Source organism: Montipora capricornis, chromosome 3 (genome assembly GCF_036669925.1).
Source record: "Montipora capricornis isolate CH-2021 chromosome 3, ASM3666992v2, whole genome shotgun sequence".
NCBI classification, from domain to species: domain Eukaryota; kingdom Metazoa; phylum Cnidaria; class Anthozoa; order Scleractinia; family Acroporidae; genus Montipora; species Montipora capricornis.
In genome coordinates this window covers 64,463,412-64,483,411 of record NC_090885.1, presented here as the reverse complement: position 1 = coordinate 64,483,411, position 20,000 = coordinate 64,463,412, and the positions used below count along the sequence as shown (strand labels likewise).

At 39.9% G+C, this 20,000-nt stretch overlaps 1 protein-coding gene across 1 annotated transcript in view; it reads right to left on the bottom strand.

Annotated features, from left to right (window-relative positions):
• LOC138040716 (uncharacterized) overlaps window positions 1-20,000 on the bottom strand; it is a 101,338-nt gene that overhangs the window by 30,975 nt on the left and 50,363 nt on the right. Inside the window, 1 exon segment of the mRNA XM_068886391.1 lies at window positions 17,275-17,893. Within this exon segment, the coding sequence (XP_068742492.1) occupies window positions 17,275-17,893 (619 nt within the window).

The following is a 20,000-nucleotide window of genomic DNA, read 5'->3' as shown; positions in this document are numbered from 1 at the left end:
CAAACCTAGTTTTGTTCTATGCTCCGTTTTTTAAAACTTGTTTCATATCCAGTCCGCGGGCAGTCCGCGTTTTGTACCCGGCCGCAGTCCGAGTTTTATAGCTGGTCCTCATTTTATACCTGGTCCGAAGTCCGCAGTCCGCAGTCCACGTTCCTTATTTTATACTGACCGCCTATTTTTATTCTTCCGATTATACGATTGTCACGGTTTGCGTCCTGCAAAACACAACCCCTAATAACGCAAACAACGCAAGACCACAGTAAAACTCAATTATTACTCGAAGCAGTTGCACCCGAATAAAGACAACGCAAGAAAAGAAATTGATACTCGATTGTTACACGTTCTAAAAGAGTTGCGCCCGATCGATATGTCCGGCTGCCAGATATCTGGGCACGGCCATGATCATTTCCGAAAAGGAAGAAGCAGGCAAACAAAGATTTAACAATACAACACGTTCGAAGAGACCGATCTCTCACTTAAAATGCAGTAACAAACTTTCTTACCTTCTGTTAGATAGCTTTCGCTCACAACAGCCCAGACCTTTAGTTCACTCCTTCTCTTCGCATTGAGCTTCGCAATGGTCATGCCATTCTGACCAGCGGACTTGAGAGAAAGGAGAGGACGTCATGTTTGCAACTCTGTCCATGAAGAAAGACGTAGACTGGTGAGGGGACGCAAGAGAGCAATACTATTTTGCTTGATCAAGTCGTCTTGTGTTTCAGATTTGCATTTATCTCGATTCAATTTAATTTCTTTATTCACGCTATTCTCAGTATTTACAGTAGCAAATATCTAATTGAGAAAGAGGCAGATATCGAGCTAGGGAAAAATATGTTATCCTCAAAGAAACTGATCGCTGTTGCTATTGTACGGACGGTGTACAAAGTCATGACTTTTTACAGACGGGTCTCAGCGTTTGACACCATTGAGTGCAAATGATCATGGCATGAGGCTGAAATTTCCCTTGCTTTTGAAAAACAAAATTACAACATTAAGAAACGATTTAAAATACAATTTGATGCTAAAGTTTGACGCTAATGCACCTATCAACGCCAGCCATCATCTAGAGGGGCCCCGGTCAAGGGAGGGGACTTTGCAAAGGGCTCAGCCAAATATTTCAATTTCCCTCTGATAGATGGGGCCCCAGAGCAAGCAAAGTCAAGAAATTGCCCCTCCTAGAGAGGTATAAGACTATCATAATTAACAAATGAAGAGGCCTCGCGTGTGACCTGTTCTGTTGTAAAGCACGCAGAAGGCGGATAGAGCACGAAAGAAATGTAGGGGAAACGCGAGATGTAGTCCGCGAGTGTATTCCCTATTTCTCATTAATTAGAGACGCTTTTGATTGTTCTTCACGAAGACCAATTGGAAGACACTTTACTACAGTTTGTTTCAGGGTTCCCCAGAGTTTTTCTCTTCCTCAGTCAAGAGAAGCTCTGGGGTCGAGATTGGCCATGTTGCCGAAACAAACCACAAGGAGTTGGATGAGCCCGCACTCTTGTGTTCGGGGGCTACAATTCCATGCGTGCAAACAACTTGAAATGACTCAGAGTTTCTGTTTACCAAGTACCTCGATTTTTCCCTAATTCGAGGTGTTAGAGAACAAAATCTCCCTGATTTTTCCCAACCCCCAGGTAAGATTCTCGTTCAAATCTCCCTATAAGACCCTATAACGAATGTAATTAGCCCGGGGTCCCCCCACTTTCCCCAGGGAATGGCTGATGAATTTGTAGTCTTGGAGGTCGACGAGCGCAGTCACATTATCGTGAAGACAAGATTTCTGCTCGTAAAAGGATGTGAGACTTGACATGCTTCGGATTGTTTAACAGCCGACAGAGAAGAACTAGCAAGTGGGATGGGATACTTCCATTTTCACAGCTTCGGGAACTACATTGTTCAGAACCAATTTTGTTATAGGACTATCAAGAACGGTTTTACGTTCAATTCGGCCATTTGTTTATGCTGGTACCTAAAATACTAACTGTATTTTTCACATACGGTTATTCCAGATTTGGCTTTTAAACTTCTTGGCCAATTTAATTACAAGAATGGCAAAAAAGTCACGGTAGTAGTATATTAACAACATATGTAACTTTCAACGGTAAACAAAAATAATACACAAATTAGCCATTAATTGCGGTTCTAAGTATGCAACAATTACTCCTTACACTGTATGGTAGCTTTTTTCTTCATCTGATAGGAATTGGGATTACCAGATTTTACTGGACTGTCGAAACTGAGGAAGTTGATTGACTATATTTAGTCGACTGCTAATTCCAAAAGTGTTTTTGTTGTAAGGAATCATGATCTGATGTCGTGGGAATATATTTCTCAGGTCAGAGACTTTGGCATTAGTCTACTGATAGGAATGAACGGAGCCGGTATGGCGATGACCTTTCTCAGTTCTTGAGCGAAGATTTCAAAAACCGATCTTAATTCGATCGTTCCGTTCTCATGTGATGGAAATCACCAGGTATAGCGAAAATATTACGGTCCGTTTTCAACTGAACACATCTCTGTTTACAAAAATTAAAATTAAAAGATATCTCGTTAGAATGAAGAAACCAAACGCTGAAAAAAAAAAAAAGCTCAGTCTTGGTCTTGCTTCCCCTGTGAAACGCTAGGTACATCACTGTGCATTTCTAAGCACACCCACAAAAAACCGTTAGTACGAGCAGGAATGAAAAACGAAAGCTTGGGATATATGGCATCTCATATGGCACCTTTTTACCTTTTAATTTAATCATAAACAAGATAACTTCAACCACTATCAGTCATTGCCATTTTAAAGCAATTTAAACAAAATATCTTGACATTAAAAGACACCAAGGCGCCTCAACTTGACGACTCCTCAAATGTCATATGATTTTCGTAGTGCACAAGAAGAAGCTCATTGCTGCTCAACTCCTCCTGGTAAAGCTAAAAGATGTGTTTTTCAGCCTGGTGTGAATGAAGTTCTTGTCTGGTGCAGCGATGATGGATTTCAACTTCAAGTTCTTTTGTACTTGCAGAACTTTCTTGTGCTATTTCAAGTTTCCGGAGGTACTCTGTTTCCGATAAAGATGGGGAGATATTTACAGGATTTTAAAGCATTGTACAGTGTATTAAGGAAAACTGAAAAAAAGGAAAAATTGCACAGGTTTAAGAACAAATCCTTGAGGGACACTACTAAATATAGACGGCCAATCAAAGACATGACCACTCAGAGATGCAAATGTTTTTCTGTTAATAATAATACCGAAATTCATGGCCTGCCATTGACCGAATGCAAAAATGGCCGCCAACAAATTGCTCTTTAGTCTTTGTGTTAATAAGCCTAACTAGCGTCGTTTTACAGCCCAAATTCTTTTAATTTTACCTGTGTGAACGAGGCTAGTTAGGCTAATTAACAATTAGGCTAATTAATAATTTGTTGGCGGCCATTTTTGCATTCGGTCAATTCATTATTGTTTTTGGTACGTTTTCCTAGTCCACATTGGTCCTTTGGACGAAAAAACTAGACCCTCCGTGAGGGTACACTGGGTTGCCTGTGGTACGTGCACCGTTTCAGACATTTTTTTTCAAGTTGGGGGGTCATTCAGAAGTCATACCAGACGAGGCCCTTTTTGGCTTACAGGTCCTCACACGTTCGTACGACGAAACAGATCTGTCCTTGCGTAATATGTAGCTCTAACAGTGCACGATATTGTTTTGGTATTGTCTATCATTGTAGTGCCATGATAATAGTCTGAGAAGACATGTGGTTACTAGCAAAGTACTGAACCCAGAAAGATTGAAGAAAATAAATGGGAAGTGAGAAACGTTGGCTTCTGGGCTGACATGTTGATAAACTTCTTTTCACCACAAGTTTAAGCGTGCCCGCTGAGCATCTGACAGCTTTGTAATACCGAAGTTCACTGAAGTTTATCCCTCTTCGGCGGGGTTAGTGTTTGGATGGGAGACCAAAATAATATACCACTCGTAAAACAGAAGCATCGGACCGAAAATACTATTAACGCTAACAAATGTGAACTCAGCAAGGTACAGATTTTGTTAGCTTGCTTTATGCAAAAACAAATATTGATGCAAAAGTAAATAAATATTGATACACAGTTTTTAGAAAGAGCAGAAGGAAGTTTCCAGGACGATCGCTCTAGAATAACATATTTACGACATGAAAACAACATTTATTTTGAACCGTGAATATAGAATATAAAAAGTTACGATCAGCGACAAACATTGTGGGGGATTTTTGCAACGTTCAATTTTGTTATTGTAAGTTTTGGCTGCACAAATAAATCGCAAAATCGAAAGTGACATCGCCGGAATTCAGCGGACGCCGTGATGAAGTTACCGCGGCATGTTTACTCGCCAAACAGTGAAGTATCTGTGTCAAATGATGGCAAGATACCGGGTTTTTGTAAGTTTCTTTTTCTGTCAAGTGTTATAAAGTTTGACAATGAAATGAGCGAAGTCAAAACAAAGATCACAATCGCCCAAGTCTTGTTTACCCAAAGTCAAAATTTACTCTCCAAGACGCGTACGACGTTATTTATTCTAACCAGGTAATTCCATCATTTTGGAAATAGCAGCTACTTTATTATTCAACTGCGTCACAATTCTTCACGGATTTTGGGGCTCATTTTGTTGAAACTCAAGCACGCCTCCAACAGGCCTGTGAACCCTTCCTTCTTACAGAGCAATACTAAAAAACTTCTCGCATATCACATTTCAACCTTAAGCTTGAAAATTCAATACGCAACATGATATTATAATTCACAAAGGCAGAAAATACCACACAATATTCCTTTTCCAGCGAAAATTTTATTGAAACAAACAACATATTTGCTCTTAGAGGCGAAAACCTCTTCCTATTTCATTGCGTGCGTAAAGACAAGAAACTCGATCGTGTTAACTTACCATGTACTTCAGGTAAATACAGCTCAATTTGATTTCGGCTCGACGTGCGATAAATTGTTGTCGAAGTCCATTTCTCGTCGCTTATAAGATTCCATCGCCTGTATATCCAATTGACTTGCCATTATTGAGCTTCATAAGGGTATATTTTGTTCAAAGATCCACTAAAACGCCATTCGCGTTACATGACTTTCGACGCCATTGCCGGTTAAGTTTATCGTTCTACTGTGTCCACCAGAGAAATCTACGCATTTCCCACTACCCTCTCGATCCTACGAAAATATGCTCAGAAGGCTGTATGCACAAAGCCACCACTTAGCAGGGGAGTGATAGGCAAGACTTTTCCCGACACGGAAAATAAAAAAAACCCACGAAATGAAACCGAGATTCCGACTGGGTTTGGCAACCCAGTAAAAAACTTGTTCTGCACTTACCAGAAGTTAATAGAAAAACAAGATACGAAAAATACAACAAATCCTGGAGAATATTGGATATGGCCTGTGAGTAACGCCATAACCCACTTTAATGAGGGACCAATTAAAAAGGAGCATAGCTAGAGCAAGGTTAAATAACCTAAAGCTACGTGTAAGCGTACCATGGTGGCCAGAAAAAACCTGCCCAAAAAACCCCGTAGGAAAAAAGGGTACAGGAAATCTGGGAAGGGGCAGGCGCAACTCACGTCCCCCGCCAGGACTGTAAATAAATTACTCATAAAATTACAAAGCCAGCAAAAGCGAAAATCTAATTCTGAATAAACAATCGCCAGTGAATACTAGAAAATATAAAATAAGACAATGAAAAACGAACAACAGAAACAACTAAATTGATTAGCGGATTCGCACCTCCAACCAGCGTGGATATCTAACAAAACATCAGCTACAAGCCGGATTGGACGCCGCACCAGACTTCATACTGTGCGTACCGTACTTAGAAATTTCCCTAAAAAGTGGCTTAATATGCCACTTAAATTCCACCCTTAAAGTGGTCATAGAAACGCCCAAACTAGAATGAAAATGCTCCTTAGACTTGGCTTTCATAACTTTACGAACTAATGGGAACGCAGAGGAAGACTGCGGCAAAAGCTTAACCAACCGCTCGGTCACAGCTACAGGACAAGTAACCTTGCCAGATCTAGCGAGAACAGCAGTGTGGCCTTTCCTGTGCTGATCGTTTTTCATGTCACTCAGCAAAGAAGCGGTCAATAAGGTCGCTTCAATCCAAATCCGGGAACTTAGGATATCTGAAAGAAAAGAAAAAATATCGTGAAAATCAAACAACTACTGCGCCAAAGACCAAATAAACTCGAAGCACGCCAAATAAGGCTCTAACTATGCTAACTCAGGCTCAAAATATGCCAATTCAGGCCCAAAATATGCCAAATCAGGCTCAAAATGTGCCAAATCAGGCTCAAAATATGCCAAGTCAGGCTCAAAACATGCCAATTCAAGCCCAAAATACGCCAAATCAGCGGATTTGCACCTCCAAACAGCATGGACACCTAACTAATCACCAGATAACTTCCTACAAGACGGATCTATGCCGGTCGTTTTCGCGCTGAGGCACGTAAACTGACTTACGAACACAAAATATAAAGACATCACGAAAGTGCTATATTCTTAATCTCGTCAACGCGAAAAAAGCCAGCAAAACCAACTAAAAAGGGTTAACAAAAAACGAAGATCGGAAAGCGAAGAGCTAGCGGCAAAATGCGCAGCAATCGTCCGTACAGTGTTACCGACAGCGGCTCCTTAGGCTGAAGTGGGCGCGCAAGCATTCTTTTGGCACCCTCTAAAGTAAACCTTACTCAGAGGGATGGCTGACAGGACAAGCCTCGATACCAGCCATTGCATGGCCCCACCTAATAGCATAAACGGCAGATTCTATAGAAGATACACCAGTGTTATTCTCAGACGAACGTTCAGCTAATTCACAAATAAATAATGCAATATGCCTTTAAAGGTTTTCCTGGATTAACGAAGACACCAATCTTCGACAAAGCCCACTTTCGCTACCGCAGCTAGCCAGATTTGTACTTCAGCACCGTGGACGGAGCCTTAGCACCCAATTGCAGATCAATGAGGCCTGGAATCATGTCACTCAACGAAGAATTGGTCAATGAGGCCGCTTCAAGCCAAATCCCGGAACTCAGGACATTTGAAAGAAAACAAAAAATATTGCGAAAATCAAACAACTACTGCGCCAATGACCAAAAATACCGATACAGGCACAAACCACGACGAGACCAAATAAACTCGAAGCACGACAAAACAGGCTCAAAATGTGCCAAATCAGGCTCAAAACACTATCCGTAACACGACCAAAAACTTACCCAAAATCCACACGCAAAGCTAACATTCTGAATTTTGGGCAACTGCGAAAAACGGACGGGTGAGACTTATAGATCTGCATCTGGCCTGGGCCGTCCAAAATGAGATCGTGTTTGGCGGGAAGCACAAAAACCTCCCTGACGACTGACTCAAACCATGAAGGTCCCTCACAATAAAAGAGGCCAAAAGAAGGCCGACGGCCATTCCGGAATGATCAAAGTCCCACGACCGGAACAAGCCGTGAGAACTCGAACGGCGTTCACGACGAGACCCACCGGAGGGCAAACCCTGTTATTCTCTCCACTCCAATCCTGGACCAAGGCATCAACACCGGTGCAACCGGGAGAAGAAAACTTGGAGTTGAAACGCAGAAGCAGAGAGTTATAATAGGAGGCAAAACGGTCGATCGCTTGGGGACCCCATTTGGCATCAACCAGTCGAAACACGGTTGATTAACCCGTCGATCATCCTTGTCAACGAACTGGCTTAAATGATCGGCCCTCCTGTTCAGCGACCTGGGAATTCACTGCTCTACCAATTCAATACCATGAGCAAAACAAAACAAAAGATGCTCAGAGCCAGAGAAGATGGACCTTAGAGCTACCAACAGAAACTATCCTGGCGGCACTAATATACCTTCCTGGGCTATAAGTGCTCAACAAAACAACGCAAAACATAAAAAATGGCTTCACTTCGCGAAAAGTAGAACTTTGACCCAAATCGTCGATTGTCGACAGCTGGCCACAGAGCCGCAGAGGAAAGCGGATAACCCTCCGAAGACTACGTCGCTCGCGTTGGAAAAAACAACAGTGGACAAATCACGGGGAGGACGAGTGGAGAAAACACTAAACGATTCTATGTAATTAAACCAAAACTTCAATTCCTCTAGCAGAGCGGGAGGGAAGCGAAAAGTGTGATCCCAAGCCGACCTAGACTCTATAGCTTAGTACATCTGCCTAGTCAGAAGACGGGAAATAGACCCAACCGCCAAGGAAACCGAAATAATGGAACCGGTGATCCTGGCTAATTCACGGTAGGACGATGAATTGATTTGAATGGCGAAAGCTAAAGCTTGCAAACTTTCTTCTGAGGAATCCGAAACGTCATAGAAAAGGCGTCGATCACAAAACCTAGCCACTCGCCCACTTGCATCAGAACCCAGCACGACTTCCCCTCATTAACAAGGAGACCGGAAGAGTCGAGATCCTTTCGCTGAGCAAAAGCTGCTGCGACGTTTGATGTCCTATCGGGCTGACTGCTGTCGTCGAGATAAACAAAAGATTTATGCCCCATAGATCGCCAGCGATTAACTAATGGACGCAACAATAGCGAAACAAAAACACGCACTGCTGAGACCTAAGGATAAAACCGTGAAAGTGGAATACTTAAGTCCGCCGCTTAAGGGCCAAGCAAACCTAGATACTTCTGGTGTGCCGGAAAAATATCAACATGGTGGTATCCAGATTTGAGGTCTCAGGTAAAGAACCAATGCCCTTCCTGACGAATCTGCGAGAGCGAGCGAAGGTCCTCGTACTCAAACTAAAACGAACGAGACGGCAATAAACGTACCTAAGATCGATCACCTAGCGAAGTTTCTTGTCCTTCGCAACCGTCAAAGGGTTAACTCAAAAAGGAGACTACTATGCTCCACGATACAGCCATTGTCCAAAAGCTCAGAAATAGAACGAAGAACAAAGTCGGGATGCCTAAGAGCCGACGAACATTGCTTAAAAAACACAGGGCTGGATAACTGACAAAAGGAAGTCGATAGCCATAGGAAAAGGTATCGAGAGTAAACTGAGGAGCGTCTAAAGTGGATGCCCAAAAAATAACGGAGGAATTTAAACGGCCTTTAACTCCTGAACAAACATTGCCAAAACAAAAGTCATCCGAAAAACCGATGGACAGCAAAAGCACACTCAGTGAAGAGCGAAAGTCTTCTCCTGCATCTAGTCGGGCACGGCGCGGGTTGGTCTCTGAAGAATCGGACGACTTTAAACAAAAAACACTAAAGGGGCCGAACTCCCCGCACTATAGGAAATCAAAACAAAAAATATTATAATCAAACTGATAGCTGGCAAGGGCCAAACAATAAATTAAGCAAAAACGAAACTGTGGGTAGTAGGCGTACACAGACCCGAAGGATGAATACGAATGAACAAGACACTTATATAACCATATGCAAAATACTTGACAACGCTTAAATACCAGGACACAAACAGCCACCATAATGCACCTAATTAACCGTATAAGATCGTGCAGAAAACAAATATCTGCTAAACTGCGTACCGCAGATATTTTTGCATTCATTACAATAATTATCATGACATACAGAGATCTGGTGTTCTAATCTTCGCAAGTTTAGTTAAACGGCCATTCAAGGTCACGGATCCAAGTCACCAGTAGTCGAACAAATTTAAGTATCCGAAAAACAACACAAAAGCGATTATCTATACTGTATTCCAATGGCAACCCTGCTGTTAAGGGTTCGAGTTTGTTGGCTGTGGCACTCAGAGACAAGTAGAAGATGGTACCAGTTAAGACCGAGCAAAAAACGAGTTTCAACATCCCATTTAACCAATATACAGCTGTATTACTGATTTCTACGTGTCCCCCACGATTAAAAAGCCAAAATCCATTGCCCAGACGTTTCTTCACGGGGCAGTATTGACTTTCAATATAGAACCTCACCCTGACTTTTCAAAGATATTTTTAAGACTGTCTAGAATCATTTGTGTTAGTGGAAGACCAGAAAAGAATTTTTGAATGAGTACAATTTCCTAGAGTTAGTATGCGCGTTTAATTGAAGGATTGCAAGCAATTTAATCCTATGTTTGTTTTTATGATCTAAATTCATTCTTTTTCCATCCACGACATAAGGTGGCTCAAACCAGTTTCACCACTTGAAAGAAACGTTCTTATTAGGATTGACAGTACAACACTTTATCTCTTAACAGAGATGTTATGGTGTCATATCATACACCAATTACTTCTGAAAAAGATTCGGCCATTTTTGTGACGTAAAAATGTACCGTGGCAACGGGAAAGCCCAGTAAAAACACCCTATATTTTGGCTTTAGCTGCTCATATCTCAAAAACGAACTTGGGGACTCCCACTTTTTATTTCTGAAATGTAATCATCATGCCTGAATGAATCGTTTTGCAAAATTAAAAACAATTCTGTGGAGCGGAGTTAGAGCCACCTTAAATAATGAAATATTTAAGGTAGCTCTGAATCTGCTCCACAGAGTTTTTTTAAACTTTGCAGAGGGTTTCATCTTGGCCTGCTGATCACTTTTGTGCAATGAAAAATTAGCGTCACTGAGTTCGTTTTTGTAAAATCTAAATACAGTGTACAAAATTGTAGTAACAAATAAACTAATTAATGAATTGTAATATACTGTAAATTATTCACAAAAGTATTTTGTTCCTTTAAAGTGCCTATCACCTCAATTGAGTTTTCCACTTTACTTACTCTCCGAAATCTTCCCAAATACCTTGTGATGTTTTTAGAACCTTTGGATTGAAAATGCACTTTTTAATTGCTTTGAAAGACGAAAAAAGTGGTCATAATTTGATTAATAACCGAGCAATGAAGGGAAATGGGTTCGATACCGGGATGACGTCACTAATTAATTTGCATTGCTATTTTTCAAAGAACCAGGAAATGCATTAAACCCATTCCCCTTTATTGCTCGGTTATGGATCAAAGTATAACCACTTTACGGTTTTTCAAAGAAAATAAAAAACTGAATTTTCAAACCAAAGATTCTAAAAACAACACAATGTATACGGGATGATTTCGAAGAATAAAAATTAAGACAGTGACAAACTGTGTTGAGGTGATAGGCAATTTAACATAGCCAACAAGCCAAAAAGAGAAAAATAGTTTTAATATTGCCAATTTTGATGACTGTCAGCCATCTTTATCAAAACTAACAAGGTGAATTTAATGTAATGTTAAATACGACCTTTTATGTATAGCTGTACACAGGAACCGTAACCGCGTAGGAAAAGTGGCATTATTTTATCGGGCTTTGTTAAACATGAATGTCTTTTTTTAAATTTTCCAGCCTGATAAATTTCTCGGACAAAACCTTTAATCTGCGGCCCGCAAATAACACCATCCGTAAAGGAAAGTTGTAGACTGCTTTGGATTAATTCTATCGTGCTTGATGGATGATTCTTTGGTGATGAAAATGAATTACCTTTTTCAGGTTTTTTTCATATCTCCATTCAATTTAATGTGTTTATTCACACTTAATCAAATCACAGGTTATGCATTCCAATCCTGTTGAAGCAACCTTAACTTTTCAGGTGTCCACAAGAGACAATTGCTCAATTTGTCCATATAAGGGCGAGTATGTCATTTTTCCTTTACCTTTTTCGTACTAGTCTATCTACTATCCTCAATGTATCTACTATAGAAAAGATCATTTAGAGAAAGAAAAAAAAAATGTTATCCTCAAAGAAATTGATTCCTGGTGTACTGTATCCAAAGAAGCATGGATGTTTTTCAGGTTTAACACCATCGAGTGCAAGCAGAAGCCCATAAACAGGAGGATACAAATCCAATACTACAATCTCGGACAAAACCTGTTGAGACAAAAGAACATTTTTGGTACTCCAACAAGTTATCCAAATGTACCGCTTTAAACCTGCCCTTTTCCCTCCCTTCCAACCTCAATATTGATTTATCTTGGTCCGAAATATACTGTAGAACATATGACGATACTCAGCAACATTGACTGACGGGGGGGGGGGGGGGGGGGTGGGGACGGGGTAGGGGAGAGTAAGTAGGCATGTTTAAAAATGAAGACGAGTTTGTGTTACTGTCTCAACAGTTTTGTCCGAGATTGTAGGTCTATACATGTAACGCCATTTTCACAAATCAAGCTTTCTTTAGACAAGTTCTCAAATAAAAGTTTGGTTCTTAAATAAGATTCTTAATCCGATGGGTAATGATTTCTCCTGCAAGACTTATGATTAGCTGGAAAGGTCTGGCTTTTCGGGAAAACCAATCTAAAAATATTTCGTTAAACAGAGTTAACTGAATAGAGTGTAAGGTGAAGTGCTAGATTTATATCCCATATGAACCATGTGAGCGTTAGCCCTACTGATGGAAATGGGCCCACACAAGGACAGAGAAAAACTCTGACCAGGGTGGAAACTGAACCCACGACCTTCGGGTTAGATCTCCGCCGCTCCACCGACCGAGCCACAAGGCCAGACGGGAGCAGGCCGTGGGAACTGAAGATGTAAAAGTCACGGCAATGAACATGTACAAGTACAAGGAAAGGTTACGTTTTATAGAAACGTTGGCCGTGTAGCACTTATATTTTTTTAAACAGAGTTAACTGAATAGAGTGTAAGGTGAAGTGCTAGATTTATATCCCATATGAACCATGTGAGCGTTAGCTGTTTAAAAAAATATAAGTGCTACACGGCCAACGTTTCTATAAAACGTAACCTTTCCTTGTAAAAATATTTCGGTCTTTTAAAGCGGCGTTGCACAAATACAATGACGTTGTATGCTTCTGGTCGTGGGCTAAAAGTTTAAATAGCATTTGCTATTGAAGTTTATTAAAACGGAAAACCTAAGATTAAGTTATGAAAGTCTCTCTCTCTGTCTATCAATTAGATGTATTAAAATTAAATCTGGTTACTCAACAACAAATAATTGTATTCTCTCCAAGAACTATTACAAAGCATATTCTAAAATAAAGAAGGTATTGATTCCCAAATCTTTGACGCCAAGAACTTACTAGAGGATTCTTTGCCTGAAGAAATTAAATTAAGATTGCTAACTAATCTCTCATTTACTTTTTTTGCTAACATGAGGTATCCAATCAAAGAGCAGGTGGTACCGCGGATTGTCGGAGTGGTCGTTGATGGCCAGGGTCATCAGAGATTACGGTCATCATTGTGGTTGTGGTGGTCACTCGTCCGCAGTCATTGTGGCTATGGATGATCATCATGCATAGTGTCCATGGTACTCCAGATGTTTACGGTGGTCCCAGTAGTCATGGTGGCTCTGTTGTTCCCAGTGCTCACGCCAATCGTTGGATTCACGGTCGTTATAGTGGTGAAGATTGTAATGCCGATCATGGTTGTAATATGTCCATGGTCATAGGTCTTTCTTAATGACAGGAAACCGAGGTCGCTTTCCTGCAATTCTTTTGGTATTTGCGTTTGTTAGCCAAAATGACATATCTAATGAGAAACCTACCTTGGAATAAAATCCAAAAACACAAGTAGTTGTTAAAGCTTTCAGGCCATTTTGATTGACTTTACCATCAAGCACTGGGGAACTAGCCTTGCATTTTATTGCAAAATAATTCTTGTTATCTCCTATTTGACATTCATACTGGTTACCCATTTTGGTGCTCGCACTATTTTTTAAAAAAAATGTTTAATTGACACAAATATACAACAATGACGAGAAATTGTCAATAACAGGACAGACGCATGAAAAACTGACATCAATTTGTTTTTTACAGTACCAAAAAGGCAGAGGGGTTAAAATAAAGTCAAAGCACGAGAAGAACGCGAGACAAAAATGCAAGAAAATTCAATTTTATTCAATCTGACGCAACCAAATTCATAAGTTGCCTCGCTCCCTTATTGGCTAATGAAAAAAATTAGACTTTCTATTGGTTAAAAAGTGACAGATCGACGTTTCACAAAATTTTGCATAAATTAAATTCTTGGAAACGCATAAATTATAAATTTATGTGTCTGTCCGCTTATTGACCATAAAAATTAGCCAATGAGCTCGCGAGAATTTTGCAGTCATTGTAAAAAATGCTGTTTACAGACGCAAGATTACAATCTGCAGATTACATCTCTTCTCTGAGTGTATTTGCGTGTTACAATGCTACCGGAAGAGAAAGAGAAAGAGAAAGAGAAAGAGAAAGAGAAAGAGAAAGAGAAAGAGAAAGAGAAAGAGAAAGAGAAAGAGAAAGAGAAAGAGAAAGAGAAAGAGAAAGAGAACAGAGAAAGAAAGTCCTTGGAAAGCCCTCTCTCGAAAAAACATTCTTAGAGAATTTTTTAGCAGTAGTCTTTCATGCAGACGCAAAAGGAAAGTCCGGAAACAGAGCTCATCCTCCCGCCCATGCACCAGCACAAAAAAATATAACATTTTGAAGGAAGAATACAGTGATTTAGTGTCTGCCCATCAGTCGACCTAACGTGGCAACCGTATAAGAGTTTACATGAATTTAATAAGATCTGTTCTCGTGTTTTTTCATACCATCAAGACTAAGGCTATGAGAGACTAAGAGGTGGTTTAATGTTTGCTTCTCGCTTTTCCAAAGGGTGGAGCGATCACTGTTTTTTATGCCATCTCGGTATAAGCTCGCTTGAGTGGGTAATATGTTCTGTAAAATCTTGTACTGAAACATTTGAAGCTTTACTTCTTGGATGCCACCTTCAACTATATTGGGTAACTACCTTCAACTGCATTGGTCTAACTCAAGTTTCATTCTTTTAACATTTTCTTACTTTATAACGAAAGTAGTAATTTCATTTTAAAGTGGTTAATCATTTCCTTTTAAGATAACAGTTGCTCACAGGTAATGCAATCCTCTTAAAGAAAAGTTTGTAAATAGCCAACACTTCAACTTCTATCAGTACTAATGGTTGGCTCTGGCATGTGACTCTATCTAGTCTCAGCATCTTCTGTGTTTAAAGGGAGCCCAACATGTCACTGGTACGAGTCTGCAGGTCACAATTTGGAAATTAAGGTGATATTGCATGAAACAAACAAAATGAATTTGAAGCGCGGGTTATAGACGAAGGGGTGAAGTGATCCTCACTCTCATCTTGACAATTTTAAGCAATTTTCTCTCATAGACGCCTACATTTGACGCCCAGTCAAGGAATCGCAGAGTGAAACTTGTACATGATTTAACTCTATTTGACCCCAGCCCGGGGGGGTCAGGGTATCAAAATCGGAATTCTGTCTTAAAATGGGTAGGAAAATCAGCGATATTTGTCTTAAACAGGGTCAGGGTATGACGGGCCGCGCCGCACCTCCCTAACCAGGGATACATCGAGTACCCCCCCCCGGAGACCCCAGACGATTTTACTCCTCAGTGGGGGTCGCCACGGGGATGAAAAGGTCAAAAAATGGCATAGCTCCTACTAACCTCCAACAACGCAGTGGTAAAGCATCCGAATTACACGTAATAATCGGAAGTTCGAAGGTTTCACTCTTGCAATGGAGCACTCGGATATTCCCCGAGCATCTATCGAAGTAATTAAAGTGCATGCACCACCGACTTGTGAAGGTATTTTAGGACATTCACAAGTGTATAACTACTCGAAAGTAGTCAACCCAAAAAGGAGGCGACATATGGGTAACTGATCGGGTACTTCAACTATGACTTTGATTACGTCATAAAAATATCCTTGGTTTCGCTTGCCTTGTACAGTGTTGTTTCAGATTCAGTAATATATTAAAAAAAAAAAGCCCGAAAGAACAGAAAAAAGACCTATGTCTTCCCCGTGTACCCAAATAAAAAGACTTTTTTGACTGTGACAAGAAAATCTTTTTAATACTTGTCTTTTCGATATGCAACTGCCGGGATTTTTTGTGAGGACCGCAGTCATTCTCGCCTAGTACTCTGCACGCTTGTTGAAGAAACTCCAGTGAAAAATTTATTTCACTTTACCACACGGTTTTATTCACTAACCCAAAATCAAACTAGTGTACTGATATATTGGTAGAACAAGGCTGTGAGCTTAACGGATATGAATTTGAGATGTTGTCGGATTACGTTTCCGTCTACGACTCCCTTTGGTACCTAAGGAATCTTTGCTTTAATTAGTATTTCCCGTTGATTCCTCTCGGGAACCATCGACGGTGTCACAATCACAAAATATTAGCTCACTGGAAAATAACGGTTCTTTCGGATCGATTTGACTTATAAGATAAAGATCGGGGGTAGTTTGTGAATAGGCACTTTTCTGGAAAATAATTTCTTATCTTCTCTTTAGGATAAGACTTGCTATGTAGCCGAGCATTGCTGCCGGGGACTTTAAGGACGGTGCCTACTAATTAAAGATATTTTTGCCCGGGTGTGTGATTATGCAGGACATGTAGATCTTAACAAGTTTTATTGAAATTCAAAAAGAAAATTGGGGTAACCGCGCATTTTTCAAACATAATTCATGAATAATATTTGTAAAAATCTTTAAAATACAAAGCAATGTATGACGTTCTTTCTCAAATTGAAGCTTAATTATCTCAAAATTCATGGGTACCCCCAATGTTCTTTTTGGATACCAAGAGTACTTACTAAGATCTACTTTCTCCGGGATAGTTTTAAACCACGCAAAAATAACCCTGTATTGGTAAGCATCACTGATAGGAAATCCAAGTATCTCGAGATGCGCAGAACGTATGCGCATTAACAATAGTAGACACCGTCCTTAAGCTGCCTGGGGTTAAAGAGGCCTGTTTGTTACAAAAAGTCGTTGTTTCTAGTGGAACCTTTAAAATACTATTTTAAAAACACATAAAAGGGCATTTACAATAGCTTGAACTGGTATAACCCCCCTTTCCTCCCCCCCCCCCAAAAAAAAACAAAAAAAAAAACTGTGTTTAGATATTTAAACAATGATCTAAATTTCAACGCACCTTAGAAAAGGCTGAACGCATTTGGCGGCGAAGTAACGTCAAACGAAACCTTACAACGAGGAAATGGAACGCTTTTAAATTTACAAACGCAACGCCATTATAGCCGAAGAAATAAAACTTTCTTAAACAAAATTCATTAAACAGCCACTCAACTACTTTAAGTTGATGGCTCCTCAAACATCATATGATTTTGATAGTGTGCAAGAAGAAGCTCCTCGTTGCACAACTGCTCTTGGCAAAGCCAACAGCTGTAATTTTCACCCTGGTTTGAACTATGTTCCGGTCGAGTGCAGGGGCGATGGATCTCTCCTTCGTGTTCACTTGCACTTGCAGAACGTCCTTAGTGCTTTTTCATGTTTCCTTTTTTTTTGTTGCGAAAAAAGTTTCCTTTTGGCTTACGTTTGTAACGCTTCTCTCTAGCATGGACTCTTTCGTGTTTCCTCAAATCTCCTGCATGGCTAAAACACTTGCCACATTGTTTGCATTCATAAGGCTTCTCTCCAGTATGGACTCTTTCATGTGTCTTTAAATGTCCTCCTTGGCTAAAACACTTGCCACATTGTTTGCATTTGTAAGGCTTCTCTCCAGTATGGACTCTTTCATGTATCTTTAAATTTCTTGAATAGCGAAAACATTTGCCACATTGTTTGCATTTGTAAGGCTTCTCTCCAGTATGGACTCTTTCGTGTCTCCTCAAATCTCCTGCTTGGCTAAAACACTTGCCACATTGTTTGCATTCATAAGGCTTCTCTCCAGTATGGACTCTTTCATGTCTCCTTAAATGGTCTGCTTTGCTAAAACACTTGCCACATTGTTTGCATTCATAAGGTTTCTCTCCAGTATGGACTCTTTCATGTGTCTTTAAATGTCCTGCTTGGCTTAAACACTTGCCACATTGTTTGCATTTGTAAGGCTTCTCTCCAGTATGGACTCTTTCATGTATCTTTAAATTTCCTGCTTCGCTAAAACACTTGCCACATTGTTTGTATTTATAAGGTTTCTTTTCAGTATGGTCTCTCTCGTGTGTCTTTAAATTTCCTGCTTGCTAAAACAGTTACCAAATTGTTTGCATTTATAAGGCTTCTCTCCAGTATTTACTCTTTGATGTGCCCTTAAATTCCCTGTTTCCGTAAAACACTTTCCACATTCTTTGCACTCATTATGCTTCTCTCCAGTATGGACTTGTTCATCTCTCAAAAGACTTTGTTCCTCGTTGAGACAGCTTCTTTGCTGTATACACCAAGTACCCTTGTTGACACAACGGCAGTTTCTTTCCTTAACTGATCTTGACATCATTAACAGATTGTGATTTCACTTAAGACTAAAATGCAAACGAAAAAGAAGTTATTTCTATCAACAACGTCCAACAGACACTTCATATCAAGTCATTAATCATCTTTTAACTTACAAAAAACGATTTAGTGTATTAATTTGTTAATAGAAGTTAATGACTTTATATATATTGTACACAGCGATCACGTGTCATATGGTATTCATCGTGCTATCGTTTCGTTCAGTTTCCCGCTCAGTTGCTGATTTGTACCTTTCCGTCCGTTTCTCCCTAGGCAGATGTATTTGTCCCAAATGGAAATTATATGTAGCTGCCCAGCGATGGCCCACAACCATAGTCATATCGTCATCATCGCATTCATTAATAGGAAGTTAATAAAAAGACAATCAACACGGTACATACAATAGACCATATTCGTATTCTCAGTATTGGACTGGAACTAGCTTGCAATGGAGGCTAATGCGGGGAAATCTTTTCAAATGCAAATACTTTTTAATATATTCCCCCGCATTAGCCTCCATTGTAAGCTTGTTCCAGTCCTATACGGAGTTAGTGACGCGAAGAAAAGAAAAGAAAAGGAAATTTCTTAAAGATAATCAGATTTAGCAGAAGAAAATAAAACGTCTTAAATAATTAGAGATAACAGAGGATATTAACTTTAAGCAACAAGATACCAAATACAAAATGTGCGCATGTAAGTGCTATATTTCGGATAAAGATGTCAAACAGCAATTCAAAGTGTTGTAGTAAGCAAATTTTTTTCTTCAGTCTTGTAATCATCCAATTGATGGCACTGTGTGTAAATTTCATCACAACGACCTTGTTATGTTAAGTGTACATAGCCCTTTCAAAATGGTTAATTTCCAAAACAGAAAATATCAGTTTTGCGTGAACAATAAACCTAAAGGAAAAATAAAACTGTGCTTATTAATCTCAATAAAATCAATCGCTGTATGCTCGATTTCACGACGCGGCTGAAATTTACAACATGCCTCCCTGAAAATGTGCGAAGCGACCAATACATTCGATTTTTGTCGCAATGGACACAAAAATTTATTACTAGCCACGACAATGATGTATTTGTCCCGTGTCCAAAACGACCGTCATACTTAATTAGTTTATTCGGCAACGTACATTTTAACCAGGTCTTTTAATACGTTCTCCTGGCCGACAACATGGTGTTATCTTAGAAAACCAGTAATATAAACAGTGTACTTGCTTAATATTTACTCCCTTTACATTGATAACAAGACGCTGAAGTCAGTGTTTACTCCGGATATTCTTAACGCATGGAGATTTTTACATTACAAGATTTGATAGAAATTGCTTTGGAAGTTTCCTTGGGGACGAGTATGAAAACTGAAACCTTCACACCATTGTGATTGAAAACACCAATTTCCTTTGAACTGAAACTTGTAGCTAGTGTAAAATTAATGTATTTTCTATTGGTCTGCGTTTGAATTCTTCTAATTTGAAGGGTTTTTGTGGTTTGTTATCAAGTATTTTCTTGGTGTTTTAGTAGTCCTCCGGAATATTCCCATTGAGTTACCAGGCTATTTAAGCAGCTAGCAAATTTTGGTTGTTCTCTCACTCTCGCAATTCAACACTGACGTTCTCAGCTAGGTCCCCCACCCCACCCTCTTGATTGTACAGATTTTTTCTTTTATTTGTCCTTTTCTTTGTCCGTCCAGAACTTGCTGGAAATACCGCCAACAGGTGCTTCCGCTGCGGTTGGTTTGGTCACGGGGCTAAAGCATGTAAAATTGGTTGGTTCCAAGGCCTTCCATCGAACACAAGTGCCTCTTTTAATACTCTTAATGCTCAGTCAGGAGCAGGAATCAAG